General features: G+C 38.5%; 1 protein-coding gene across 1 annotated transcript; it reads left to right on the top strand.

The window, feature by feature from the left end:
• Positions 1-545: 545 nt before the first annotated feature.
• On the top strand, positions 546-13,439 carry LOC140933457 (serine/threonine-protein kinase 33-like). The gene is made up of 14 exons (XM_073383015.1): positions 546-711; positions 1,505-1,762; positions 4,290-4,394; positions 4,762-4,842; positions 5,220-5,277; positions 5,763-5,839; positions 6,198-6,285; positions 6,612-6,687; positions 8,485-8,597; positions 8,723-8,808; positions 9,768-9,839; positions 10,293-10,391; positions 11,526-11,615; positions 12,345-13,439. The coding sequence occupies exons 2-14, from the start codon at positions 1,565-1,567 to the stop codon at positions 12,558-12,560; spliced, it is 1,359 nt and encodes a 452-aa protein (XP_073239116.1). The 5' UTR covers positions 546-711; positions 1,505-1,564; the 3' UTR covers positions 12,561-13,439.
• Positions 13,440-14,411: the final 972 nt, after the last annotated feature.

The following is a 14,411-nucleotide window of genomic DNA, read 5'->3' as shown; positions in this document are numbered from 1 at the left end:
CTAGAACCTTCCTCTTCCAAGTGAGAGAGGGAGAGAGAGAGAGAGACAAAGGAGACTGACCGACTTTTCGACTTTGTGTGTTCTGAACGACTTACACACGTACTGGTTGCGAAACGTGTAATCGTTTAATATGCACAGCAAAGTGTCCATCACGTTTGATAACGCTTGAGTTCAGGATAGCTGGTCATTAGATAAGAGAAGTTCATTCCTTCCTTTTGTCGCCTGGTTGGTTAATCAGAAGGCAACACCTCCTTCACCCTGCCAACGCAAAACTTCCCTCACTCTTCTTCTCAGCTCGAGAAAACTTTGCGCCCCCATTTATGACCCGTTATAACTGTTGCACTTGCCCTGCATTTCACATGTTTTGTTCTAAACTTTTGAACGAAATCTAGTACTCTTATACCTTACTGGAGTTGTGCGAGAAAAAAAAAATTATCTCAGTGGCAAATTATCTGCAGCATCTGAAACAGGGCAGTCCCAGTAACTTCCCGGATAAAGGAACTGGTGTCTAAAGACCCTCTCATTCGGGTTCCAGTCCTAAATGCGTTAAAGAGTTGCGGTTGTGCTGTCAAAGTTACTCTTGAGTTTACAGCCTTCCTTATGAATTTAGATGCAGTTTTAGGGAAGATTTTATGGAGAAAAGTTTAGAAGCAGTTGGAGGAATGAAAAGTTTAGCTGCTTCTTTCTCCTTGAGGGAGGAACGTTGTCAAGGTATGTCCTGTCAACCGGTTCGATAGGAGGAAAGTTTGAGACGGAGACGAAGGTCTACGTTGTGCTTGCCAACCTGGCAGTGTTTTTGTTCATCTTGATGAAAGCTTTGAAATATTAATAGACAAGCATCCGTAGGATCACTTTGAGGGTTAGCGGGTTTCAGCCATAATTAGCGCGCAGGAGAAAGTTGTTAATTTCATCGCATCCTTCCCCTGACTTTTCTCCCCGGCGCGGCCATTAACTCGGTAGACTTGTACTCAAGACTGGATTTGGGACATGACCTAGTACGGTGGAATCTAAGCCAATATTGAGCTCAGTTACATTTTCAAATTTTCAGGGCCCATTTGCTCTCGTTACATACTGAAGGTTTAACTGTTGACTTCGTTTTGTTGGATTTTAACTTGTGCAAGAAGCCGGTCTCCTGTTGAGCTTCGCATTGAGCATACTAGTATTTTATTTTCGCGAAGCAAACCGAGCTGCAATAGTTTGAAAACTTTGCATGCGCGTGATGGCTGCTGAAACAACTGGCGTTTGGTACCGATTTTTGCAGTCAGAACTAATTGAGCGATGCTTTTATTCCGAAGCTTTTCGTTTTTGGTGAAAAGTTTTGAATTGAATAATAACAATTGATATTGTAAAGAAAACAGCGTGAAAGTCGCTCCAAATCAACATTGATCCTTAACGTTAATTATGTATTTGTAATAAACCACAGACTGTGTGTTCTTGGGCAATATGCTGAGAACCTTATACGGTTATCATTGCAGCTTGATTTTATTTTCATATCTGCTTCTAGGCATAACATCCGTACTCCATGCAAAAATAAAGCTGGATTCGTGTTAGGCGGACGAGAATCATGTCTCAATATCCTCGAAAAGACGGCTCGGCCTCCGGAAGAACTATTCCACATACAAGAATTGAGGACGAAAGACAGATAGAGGACATTTACGAATTTGGAGAAATTCTTGGTAAAGGAAGCTTTGGCGTTGTTAAGGAAGCCACCAACAGAGCAACGGGTCGTAGATGGGCCATCAAAGCCGTGAACAAGGAAAAGGTAAGAAATTGATATCGTTTGAACTTAACATCAAGTGCGGCCGAACTTAAGCTTGTTGAAAAGCAACCATTGAGTTGAACGAGAAATTGTTTTTTTTTAAGTCGAAAATTCTGTAAGAATGTATTTGGTTGATTCTTAAAAGTCTGTAGAACTTGGAAGACATTAAATATTAAAGCTGTCTGTCAAGTCTCCAATATCTTAATCATGGCTTCATATCAAGGGTATTGTTTTTAAGCTCTTTAGGTAATGCTGTTTGGCACTTAGGTTTCCGCTATATGCGTCCAGTTCGTGAATTAATAAAATGTGATATTTGTGCTGGTAAGGCTGACAAATTGAACTATGCCATATTTCTTAAGCCAAGTAACAAGTGATATATTAGTTAACCCAATTTTGATAATCACCTATTTTTCCAAGCTCAGCAGCTATTTTTAGTGTGAATGCATGTGGTATCACAGCTGAAAATTATTTTAGCTTTCACCTTTTTTAAACTCATAATTACACTTACGTCATCTAGTAATTTATCATCGTAGTTATCGACCCTAAAAAGAGGTCTTTATTGTTAACACTTGACTTGAACTGTGCAAGAATCTTTTCAATATGTTCTTTGTTTTGAACTTCCTACTGTGATTTTTCTTTACTCCTTGGCATGTTACTGATAAAAATTTGTTTTAGAAGGGAGTAGAAGTCTGTACCTTAGTCAAGACCAGTTTATAATGGTTAAAATGATTAATATTAATGGTGCATTGCCATAGAGACAGAACTGTTATTAATTTACTATCTCTTTCTTTTGGCTCACATACTAGAAGCTTCCTGATTACTTGTAGTCAAGGTAGTATTCAGTAGATATCCGTTGTAACTATTAAGAATTGTATTGTATATATCGGGCATTGTTTCAGTGACTAAACAGTTCTAAAATTATCCATCTCTTTTTTGCGAACTCCCAGTTTCCTTGTTGCTAAGGCAGTATTTGATAGACTGTCAAATTGTATTAGTAATGATTATAATGGATGGCACAAGGGAAAAATGCCACATACCCCCTGTAGGCTGATCTTCATGTCCATTCTTACTAATAATATTAATGTCAATATTGAAATTTTCATTTATGGGATTTTTAGTTAGGTCAAATAATATGCTGTTTGTTTTACTTGGGTGAAAGTTCCTTTGAAACATTAAAATGTAATAAGGTGGTTAGCATGGATTTTTTCCTACCATTTGCACCAGACAAACATAGTCAACCCTCTATTTGGTGGTTACCCTTGGCAAATAGTCAGGTGTCTGCTTAATAGAGGTTGATCTCTTTAACCTCTATCATAACCATTCTAAAGAGCCCTAACTTGCACTGTGGTCACCAACTGCCTCAGAGCGTTGTAGGCATATCTGTCCAATATACATTGTAGCCTTCGTTCATTGACTATTTGTGTTTTATGAGCCTGGGCATCCATTGTTTACTGTTGTGTCAAGACCTCACACCATTATCTAACCAAGTGATGTACAATAAGAGGCAAAATACAATAAAATAAGCCAGTCTACAGGGTAACTGCATATGCCTAACAGAAGTGACTGGTCAATAGTCATCATTTTTACGGGTAATTAAATGCGTAATAGAAGTGACTGGTCAATAGTCATCATTTTTACAGTTAATTTGGGAAGCACATCGTGGGAAATAGACCATTTTCGATATATTAAAATCCATACTTGGGTCGGAGGCTTGGGGGAATAAAACAAAAGAAATGTATTTATTTATTCATTAGTAAACGTCAAGATGATTTCTTCTGTTTTATTCCCCCAAGCCTCACAGCCAAGTATGAATTTTAATATATGGGAGTTGGTCTATTGATAAGTGGCCACTTAACAGAGGGCTGCTTGGTAGAGGCTTCACTGTATTTATCCTTATAAATGACTAAGTAGTATGTAGCAGTATGCAGTATGCAGAATTCATGTCCGCAAAGAATCCTATGACAGGAGCTTTATCAACAAAGAATTGATTACTTCCTTCAAACCTTTCATAGGCAACTTTCATAGTCCTTAGCAATCATTAAGTGATCAGCTTGCCAGATTCCCAGTGGACAACAGTATCAGCAAATCACGTTAGACAGAAGCGGTATTAAGCAGCTAATCATTGCCTTGTGAAACATTGTTAAGTTATGTCATCTGTAAGTGTGAACATTTAATATCCTGTGTGGAAAGTTGAGTTAAAATAATACTATCAGGTGCGGATCCACACTTTCCACCATTTTATGGAAATCGGTCAGATTTTTTATAATAATATATTTTTAGTAAAAAAAACTTTCCAAGTTGAAATCTGGAAAATTTTTGGAGACATGTTTTTTTCCTTTTGTCTCCCAATTCCAGGCATTAGCTGTCAACCTAAGAAAGGGGATTTTAGGGAGTTAAAATCTAAAAAATTTCCCAGAAGAGCATGCCCGCGGCCCCCACTAGAAGTTTGTGCTCATTTAGGAAATTGGTCAGTATTTATCCTAGATCTGTGCCTGAATATTGAACTTGATTTTGCTCATTCCTTTCTTAGGCTGGTACCTCTGCAGTTAGACTCTTAGAGAGAGAAGTTTTAATTATGAAAAAGATTGACCATGAGCATTTAATTCATTTAGAAGAGATCTATGAAACGTCAAAGGTAAGTAGTAATCCTGTTGTAACTTTGTAAAAAAAATCAAATAATATTATTGCCATGTTAAGAATACAGTTTGTCTAGTAGAGTATGTAAATTTTGGCCTGATCTGAATAGTATCCAAAGTTTGTTTGGAAAGCACTGATCAGAAGTTGATGGCAATTATTTTGATGTTGCCACTTTTGTTAAGACTTTTGGGTGATTTTCATTATTAGGTCATAGTAAAATGGAAATAAATTTAAGTTCATTAAATGGTTTAAATGGTACATATTATGAAGCCACATGACATCATACTCTGCTAATGTGTATGGTGTTCCATGCAGTATACTTTTAAAGTTCTTATTTATAGGCATACATTTGTTTACACTTTCAGCGTATGTATTTGGTAATGGAACTTTGTGATGCTGGTGGTGTGCAAAAGCTCTTAGAACAAAAGAAACAGTTTTCAGAAAAGGTTTGTATTCTTAACTAATAATTGATTACATGTAACACTGAGGTTACATGTATGTTGTTGTTCAATTTTATCCTTGTTTAAAATTTAGAGGAATATTTTTGCTTTCTAACTCATGACCAGTACATTACCATACTCCCCCAAAATAGAAGAAAAAAAAAATTCACACCAAGGATAATCACTCTTTCAAATCTGTGTTTTTTTTGTTTGTTTCAGCTTGTTATGTTAAGTGTGGCTCTAGCTAATGTTGTTCATAAAGTTTCAACAGTTTAAAAGCAAGTTTGAAAACTTTTATTGTTTTAAATTTTATTATTAGCAATAGTTACATTTTCAAACTTCTACATACTAATTTTCTAATGATATCACTGTTTAAATTTCAGGAAACTTGGACAGTGATAAAACAGTTGGCACATGCTGTGGCATACCTTCATGATTCTGGTAATTGTTGGTTACCAACCAGGTTCTTGGTGTTAATGTAATTTAACATCACTCATCTTATGATTTAGCTTTTTTATTATGGCATAGACCATTTTATGCCCCACTAACTAAACAGGCAGGTACAAAAGTCAGACCAGATCAACTTGGACCGCCTGTCCGGGTCGGATCAACTCTGATCGACTCGGATCGAATAAAAAAATTAAAATAAAATAAAAGTGGACTTGGATCCAAGTTGATCCGACCTGGACTGGTGGTCCGAGTTGATCCGGTCCGACTTTTGTACCTGCTTCTAACTTAACACTTGTCTTTATGACTAAACCCCACGAAAAAGGAAATAATAGCACACTTACATGCACATGTAACATCACAACAGTCACAACATTGAAAAAACTGTGTTGAATTCAGAGAGTGCATGCAACTTGCGCGAGAAAAGGGAGTGTGTCCAAGTATACATATAACTGTTGTTTGTTTAAAACATCTTTTAGATATAGTTCACAGAGATTTAAAATTGGAAAATATTCTTCTCAGTCAACCTGTTGGAAATGAACTGCTCAATATTAAGGTGAGGATATTAAAAAAATTGTTACTGTTAGGCTATACATACATCTCCTGAAATAGAGAAAAGCAAAAACGTATATGGTTAGATTTATTTTGATGTCTTATCAGTCCATTATATAATCAGTTAGGCTAGTCAGTGTATATGACATGTTTTTTTGAAGACATATGTCATTCAGTACTACTTTAGTCATGGACACCTAAGATAAGAATGGTTAAACACTTACAAAATGAATCAAGACCCAGACAGTTTGCTGGCTTTTTAGACAAAGGAGATTCAGAGTCTTAGAATTGATGTGATATTGACAACAATTTGTTACTAAAAGTGTTTTAATCTGTTTGTACATCATTACTTTCTTGAACAGCTCACCGATTTTGGCCTTTCATATGTGAGAGGTGGTGTTGGTAGTGACTCCATGATGCAAAGTGTTTGTGGCACTCCAATTTATATGGGTAGGCAATAAAGCAAAATTGACTCTTCTTCATTCATTGTATACTCTTGTTCTCCATTTCTTCTTGCATCACTTGAAAAAAAAAAATTGCTTAAAACCTGTTCCAGTTTGGTTTTCTTTCTCTTTATACACACTCTCTCAGCATGTTTAGTCATAATGGTTTCAATCTGTTCAATTTGTTTATTCATGAATTCCAATTTTGTGCACTTTCATAAGATTGAAGGTAAACGATAAGCAAGATAAGCAATAACTACCCCTTAGACTATTGGGTGCTGAGATTTGTTTTATCTAAGTGTGTTACTTATCCTTTTTTTTCTTGTGTCATAGCTCCAGAGGTGATAGATGACCTCGGTTACAGTCAACAGTGTGATATTTGGAGTTTAGGTGTAATAATGTATACTCTGTAAGTTTGTTTGTCTGAGCTTCCAGATTTACACTATTTTTACAGTCAACTCTCTCTTAATGTACCATCTATTTGACAGATATGTCCCTCCCTGGATTATTTAGAGCTGTTTACACGAGGGGAGGAAGATCCTTAGCTATCACTAGGATGATCCTAGAAGGTGGATCATCCTAGTGCCACATGTTTTCTGAATTTGATTTTCTTGCAAAGGGTTGTACTCTTTCCTAGTATTAGGGACAAATGTGACAAAAATGGCAGTGGGTTGTTCAGTGGCTAATCACAACAATGAAGGCCACCTTACCACAAGCTGATTATTGTGATAATTGAGCTGAAAGGTACTTAGAGAGCAGAAGGGCCCAAATTGCATTTTTGTTTTTGACACTCACCATTTTTTAATTTCTTCTTGAGCCTTCTCTACTTGGGCATGACACGGACCAAAATTTCTGCTTGTAAACCCAACATAAAGCTGTTCTGCCTTCTAGGATCTTCATAGTACTAGGATCGTCCTCCATTAAAACAGCCCCTTAGAGTTGTTCCCATCTCTTCCTTTGTCATAGTGCCTTTGCAGCTCAGGGTCATGTACCTGTCTCATGCCAAAATTACGGGATACAACCCTAACAATACTTATACCAGAGACTGAAAGAAGAAAGAAGAAAGAACAAAACAAATAGTGGGTCTGCCAATTTTTAGGTTTCATACTCTTCACAGTGCAATTTTATGATGTTGATGATTTAAGTAACTAAGAAAATGTTATAATGCATTAGTGGAAAATGTGCACTGTAGCATTTTTTCCATACTAACCTTTTTAATTTTGCAGACATGTGGGTTGAGTTTGTTTGTTTGTTCTCTCCTTTGCTCAGAGAGGTTTTTCTCCAGGTACTCTGGTTTTTCCCTCTTTTCAAAAACCAACTCTTCCAAATTCTAATTCGATCTGGAACACACGGATACATTTCAGTGAGTTCTCAAGAACTCCAAAGTGCTTCGTGGGTAAACAGATCACAAATTTTTTAATAGAACTTACATTCTAACACGGTCCATGAAATCTTAGTCCTTTTGGTTAATCTACTCAAAATTGGCTTTCTAGCAAATTTGCTCTTGCTCCTTTATATCTCTGGTATTGTTTACATGTTAGTTGCAGGGGCGGATTCAGGATTTTTTTTAGGAGGGGGTGCACTCGTCTCTTGCTCTTCTTCAACACCAATAAACCACTAAGTTTTTTTTTTGAAGAATACCAGTTGTATTAGAAAACCGCAGGTCATCTCGGGGGGGGGGGGGGGGGTGTGCGCACCCCCTGCACCCTCCCCCTAGATCCACCCTTGAGTTGTATCCCATAATTTTCATGTGACTGTGAGCTGCAAAGGGCCTATTGTGCTTTTATCATCATCGTCCTTTGGCTTGCCACACTCTCTACCAGTCTCCTAGCCCTTGTAGTCCCGCATGGCAGATTCCAGATCTGATACTCCAGTTCCTCATCCCAAACCAAAAGCTGCAAGACGGAGAATGTTTAATTTGGCAGACACCTCTTGAAGAATAATGGTGTCTTTCATTTAAGCAACCCTCCAAGTTGCAACCATTTTGGTTGGCATGGTGCCTAAAATTTTGAAGCTGGCATCTTGATTTGTAAAAAAGTCTCCCTAAACCAAAAGAGTTGGTGGCCAAATGGCAAGCGAGCTAAAACTTTAACTTGGAGGGTTGTTAAGTGATGGTGTAACAACAATAATCTTTCAACAACCCAGTATGTAGTATCATGTTTTAGTGATCAGTGGTTCTATTTCTCACTTCTTTTCTCGTCCACAGTTTAACAGGGAGACCACCATTTGTGGCAGAAACTGAAGAAAAGCTCTATGAGTTAATTAAAAAGGGAGAAGTGGATTTTTCTGACCCTTGTTGGGAAAACATTCAAGAGTCTGGTAAGATTATTGTAGGCATGGAGTCATATGATAAACCATAAGATTGATTTTCATTTGAAAACATGTCAAGACTGGTATTTCCTTGAATTCTTCAGTTGTTGAGTTTTGAATTGTTAAATTCACAGCTAAGAACTTTCTTCTTGGAATGCTTAAAGTTGATCCAGCATACAGGCGCACAGCAAAAGAAATCTTGAACCATCCCTGGATTACAGTAAGTACAGTAGTACTCAACTAATTTGTGTTGCTCTTCATCTGTTTTTGTTTAAGGTGGTTTATAGCAGATCATAGTTGTCTTGTAGATTTTCTCTCTTCTGGTTCAAAGAAAACGTGGAGTGAGTGTCATCACTTGAGTCCTTAACACTCAACACTTGGTTCGCTTGACACAATCTTAAATGAATCAATACTCAACAAGAAACTCTGAATCCTATCGATCTCATCCTTTTAGAACTAATGAGAATAAATTTTCTCTGAATCCTATCGATCTCATCCTTTTAGAACTAATGAGAATAAATTTTCTATACTTTTTGAAGGACCTAAAATACGGAACTCCCTACAGATTGAAATCAAAGCCGCTTCAAGCTTTTATACCTTCAAATGCCTCATAAAACATTTCTTACAAACAGGCAAAATAATTGAACAATGCCTTGTCTTCGCAATACTTACTCATATAGTTGAGGCTCTATTTAAATACATTACTCTGAGATTATCTATCTTATCTATGAAGAGACCTTGATCATATTATAACCTTTATTATAGCTTCTTAACGATCTCGACTATTATAACTGTAAGTACTTTACCATACTCCATCAAACTATTTTAATTTTCTTTTGATGCTGTTTGAAATATCTATTAATTGTGCTAAAACACATCTAGTATGCCTTTGTACCCGAAATCCAAGACTGTTTTGAAAGAGTTGTTTTTAGCTCTAATTTTTTGGATATCCCAGTCAGTGTAGAACTGTGTGCCTAAAGGATTAGCAAGTTGCAGTTTGAATCAAGAACACCGTACTGCTGAATACTGAAAGTATTTTTGTAACAGTTTCAACGCTGAATTTCTCTTACAAATGGCTTTGGTTAGTTTTGAAGATATCTTCTCTTGAATGCCTTTACAGTGGACAGTAGATCAACGTAATAGATTAACTCTTTTCGTTTTCAATTGGTCTATTTTTAGGGTGATTCCGAAGCCTCTGAAACGTCAAATGTTCTTGAATTAATGAAAATGTACAGAGAGGAACTCAGACAAGTAAGCATACTGCTCAACTGACCATTATTATTGGTTTATATTACATTTTTGGTGTATTATTTTTTGCCGGTTTTAAGCAGTTTAAATTCAAGTGACCTCTGTTTGAAAGTTTTACAACTCCTTGAGGATTTCTGCCCTTGCTAATGGTCTCTTAATAATCTAGAGTTTATCATTATATGCCATTACGGAGCAAGAAGTGGCAGAGTTGGTTAGTGCGCGAGGTCCCGAGTTTGATCCCTCGTAGCATCACATCCTTGTCTCAACTTCTCTCCTTTTTGTGTAGCTTTGACAAGCTTTGAAATAATACTCTTGAAACGGAGCATTGATGGAGAAGGGGGGGGGGGGGGTAAAATGAGCGCACAGTCTACCTCAAGTTTATCACGCACTTATTTCTGTCACGAGTTATCGACGTAAATTATGGTTGGTTTAAGTCACCTTTTACCTTTATTACAGGGATCGGAAAATCAAGAACAGGAGGCCAATAATAATATTAGTGAAATGGAAGATGGCCTAGCCCCATCTCCAGGGGCTTCTTCTGACAGTCCTAAAGAGGTAGGGAACCTAAGCAGACCAGTAGTGTTGGAAGGGGGAAGAGGGGATTCGGTTTCTAAAGAAAGCATAGTGCAGCATCGGAAGAGGGAGGGGAGGAGTGGCGGGGAGAGGGGGGATAGAATTTGTATGCGGGTATACGTGTATTACGAACTCACTCAAAGTAACCAGCTCTGAGTTGACTTCGTAGCTCAGTAGTAGACCACTGCACCGGTATCGCGTAGGTTGTGGGTTCGAATCCCGTTCAAGCTAGAACGTTTTTCAGGCTTTCTTTTCGCAGTTGCTTTAGTTGTGTACTTAACTGCGACGGTCTTTCTCGTGTCAAAGAAACTTTTCTTTATCAAGTTAAGTTAAAAGGTTCGAAATAATGGTCACTGTTAAGGAATTCCCATATCCATCGTACTGAGCAATAGCTTCATTTCTTTGAAAGGCCTAGTATTAGCGATCATGAACAATAATTGATGTCTATGTCAGCGATCTCTGTCCCACCCATGACTGGGCGGGGTTGGATACGACTACAGAAGTGTCGTCTCTAAATGTTTGCTTCAGTCGCTGAACCTTTATTTCCTGCCATGAAAGATTTTGTTACGATGGTATGGAAACCAGCCTTTTTTGATATTACAAAGTATGTGTATACACCAACGGGTTTATATTTGCGTACTCAATGTGACGAGTTTCAAAGATGAGGTTAGTGGAGGGAATGCAGGGCTTAGTTCAGTGTATAAAATCTCTAAGATAGTACGCGCGTTGTGATTGGTTAAAAACCTATGATTTATTGTGCCGGTAAACTGATAGAAAACTCAGTTTTACTCTAAGTTATTTTATCAAAGCCTTCTGCTTCGGTTTGTGATTTACAAGCTTTTCTCGTGTTCTCCCAACATCCCGCGTGGGTTATCACGCCGGTAAACCCATAGAAAGTGTGGTCTATTGCTTAAATACGAAAGCCAAATAACGCTGAATCGTGAACAAATATTAATCCGGATTTTTTTCTTACTTTGATATAGCATGAGCTGCGAGTTTAATAAGCGGCTGCAAACACGTTCCTGTAGTCTCCTATTGTTACAATATTTTGTCGGAACAAGAATCTCTTTTTATTATCTTCAGTAATTTTAAGTGAGTTTTTGAATTGATCTGCAGGATCTTGACAGGAAACCGAGTAACTCTAGTAACTCTGGAAAAGCTGGCTCCACTCCTAGGAAGTCCATTCAATCAAGTAACAGGAAATCGGTATGTATGATATCATTTCCATCTGTTTTTGTAACTAATGCCCCATTCACGCAAACTAAACGTGTTCAAGGAGACACTAGACAGAATAATGACCTTACGTTGCATCGGCATAGGCTGTCCACTGGCCAAGACTTTCACCTACCGTGGGGCAAAACTGTACAGTAGTATAGCTAAGATATAAGAGACACGGGAAATCGTAACATGTATGTTATTAAACCAGTTTTTTTAAAAAAGATGAAAAACAGACATGGAAAACTGGAACACAGGGTTTCACACAGGATTCAAATGAAATTCAACAAGTTTTGTGATTTTGCACTAAATTTGCAATCACTTTAAGACAGTTAGCAGCTTTTCTGAAGGAAAGAAAATTCAAACCGTGTTTTGAGTTTCGGTGTGAATGGGGCTTGAGTTATAGCTCCTCCCATATATTTGGCTTTCTTCATCATATAAGCCCCCCGAGGTTTGAACTCGGTCTCCACTCCTGCAAGTGTGAGAAAAATCATCACCAAGGAATTCACAGCACAAATGCTTTTTCGTCAACTTCGAAAATACAAATGCAAATGCAAATGTATGTGTACATGGTGTACAAGTACAATGTAGTAACTTGTGAGGACGCCTTTTAGACGTAAAACACGGCGCGAAACCCCAACACAAGCGCCTGCTCGCAGATTATTTATTTAACACGGCAATTTATCCAATTATGTTTCTAATCTGTTTATTGGCTCGTAGTCAAATCAGACCCCCTCTCGCCGTGGAAACACAACCAATCAAATGATGCCTTCATCACCCGGTGCACGTGATGCCCATAGCCCATCCAGAGCACGTGACTCGCCCTCCAGCAGTAATAGGTCGGTGCCAGGCTACATGCAACCAACAAAAAGCTCGGTAGCGTCAAAGGGGCCTGGAACCCCAAGAAGTAGGAAGGTATCGGACAAGAAAAGATGATGTAGGCGGAAATTCAATAGAGAATATTTTTTGTGATTCAGACAATAATTTTTTTACTTTACAATTTAAGAATTCATTGTATAAATGTTAAGAGCAGTTAGCCATTTTATTGGCTTCCAGTTGCGCTCTTTTTCACACTCCCAGATCCCAAGTTCAACGTTAACGGTCTCACAGCCGTACTTTATGTCAGTCTTCGACAATTTTAAGATCGAATGACGGAGTGTTCGCTCTTGATAACGATGGTTATTTCCCGCAATGGCTGACACCTTACCTTGGGCGCCTGATTTGTTGTCCCCAATAGTTTCAGTCAGAAGTAGTGGCAGTTATTTGCAGTAATTTGTATTCATTTCTATCCGCAATTTTGCAGCAAGGTTTCTGCATCAAGGAGGGGGTTGGCCATAAAGGGTTTAGAATTTTTAGAGATCAGAAATTTAAGGTGTATGTTGGATGATATCCCAAGGAAAACAGACGTTGGAGATTTCTACAGTTTTTCTGGTCCTTTAGAGATAATAATATTTCATTTTCTTTCACTGTGCTCCTTTCCTTTTCGATTTATTCAACCCTTTCAATCTCAAGAGTTTCCACAGTCATAACGATTTGCAAAAACAGTTCCAAAGTTTGTTTTGGAAAAAGCTAAGAAACGAATGGTACCTTGGGATAGCACTCTCCAAGAGGTTTCCTTTGAATGGTTGCATCAAGGGAAGTAAAACCGTTCAAAGACTGTGTCTCCATAGTTGACGGTTTGAGCTAAGGGTTAATAAATAGTGCTAAGGCTATGCGTATTCCTCAAATTCTGCGTAAATTGTCAGACTACAGTCCACACTTTGAAAGTAAACGTCGTAGTGGAAATATTATATATACGGTGGCGGGTCCAGACCTTCAGATAAGGTGGGGGGAGGGGGGGGGCGGTCATCCGGACCCTGAGATAAGTGGAGGGGGGGGGGGGGCGGGGGCGGTCTCAGAATTTTTTTTCGGCCCTTCGGACCTCAGTTTGGTCTAAGAATATGGGGGGGGGGGGGGTGCCCCGGGCCCTTCACTCGGATCAGCCACTGTATAAGACCGACATCTCCCTAAAACGGACACTAAGAGATAGCCCATGGCATTCTTCCGTATTTTTTTTCACATTCTATAGGCGGATAACTCCGTCTCTAAAAGGCGGACACTTGTAGCTGATTTCAGCCGTCTCCGTCTTAGGGACAGGTGACTGGTAGAACTGAATGCCTTTATCGCTTGTAGTGTAGTCGTTCGCTTTTGTTTGCTTACTCCCTTACCAGCTCATTCATCACTCTAGCCCTGACTGTTCCTTAGACTAGAGAGGACGATTGCAGGCTGGTTAGAGTAAAATACTTTGATGATCTTATCATCTTATCATTAGATGTTATTGAAGCACGTCTGGTACGCTGTATCAGTGAAATGATGGGTTCCACTTGTCCGAGTTCAATAGTCTAGTTTGTCACAATTGATGTTACCCTCTAAATGTTAGCCGTTTGTTATGGTTAGTTCGTATTAGCATCGAATGAAAGGTATAACCTTTTAACTAGCCTTCTTCTCGTTTTCTCCAACGACTCACGTTTTGCAAGTCGCTAGTGGAGTCTTGCTCGTTGTAAAGGCTGTAGAGCTTGCTTGTAGGCTGGGGAACGTGAATTCGCATTCTTTCAGGCGTCTACTCATTTTAATCCGGCCTTGAAGTGGATTTTCGCCATTCTCGACCCCAGTGCTTACGGGTTGCACTGGGGTCGAGATTGGATTTTCACTGTTCCGTAAATTTTACGTGCGTACGCACGTAAATGAAATAGATGCAATAAATGGAAGGTCACGCGCAAACGTTAAAGTTGAACCTCGCTCAACTTT

The sequence above is a fragment of the Porites lutea genome, chromosome 4, assembly GCF_958299795.1.
Source record: "Porites lutea chromosome 4, jaPorLute2.1, whole genome shotgun sequence".
Taxonomy (NCBI): Eukaryota; Metazoa; Cnidaria; class Anthozoa; order Scleractinia; family Poritidae; genus Porites; species Porites lutea.
The sequence above is the reverse complement of the archived record's forward strand: the minus strand, read 5'-3'. Positions and strand labels throughout refer to the sequence as shown.

Coding starts and splice junctions, on each gene's coding strand:
- LOC140933457 (XM_073383015.1), top strand. CDS start 1,565: ATGTCTCAATATCCTCGAAAAGACGGCTCGGCCTCCGGAAGAACTATT. Junction 4,395..4,761: donor AGATCTATGAAACGTCAAAG/GTAAGTAGTAAT, acceptor TTACACTTTCAG/CGTATGTATTTGGTAATGGA. Junction 5,840..6,197: donor ATGAACTGCTCAATATTAAG/GTGAGGATATTA, acceptor TTTCTTGAACAG/CTCACCGATTTTGGCCTTTC.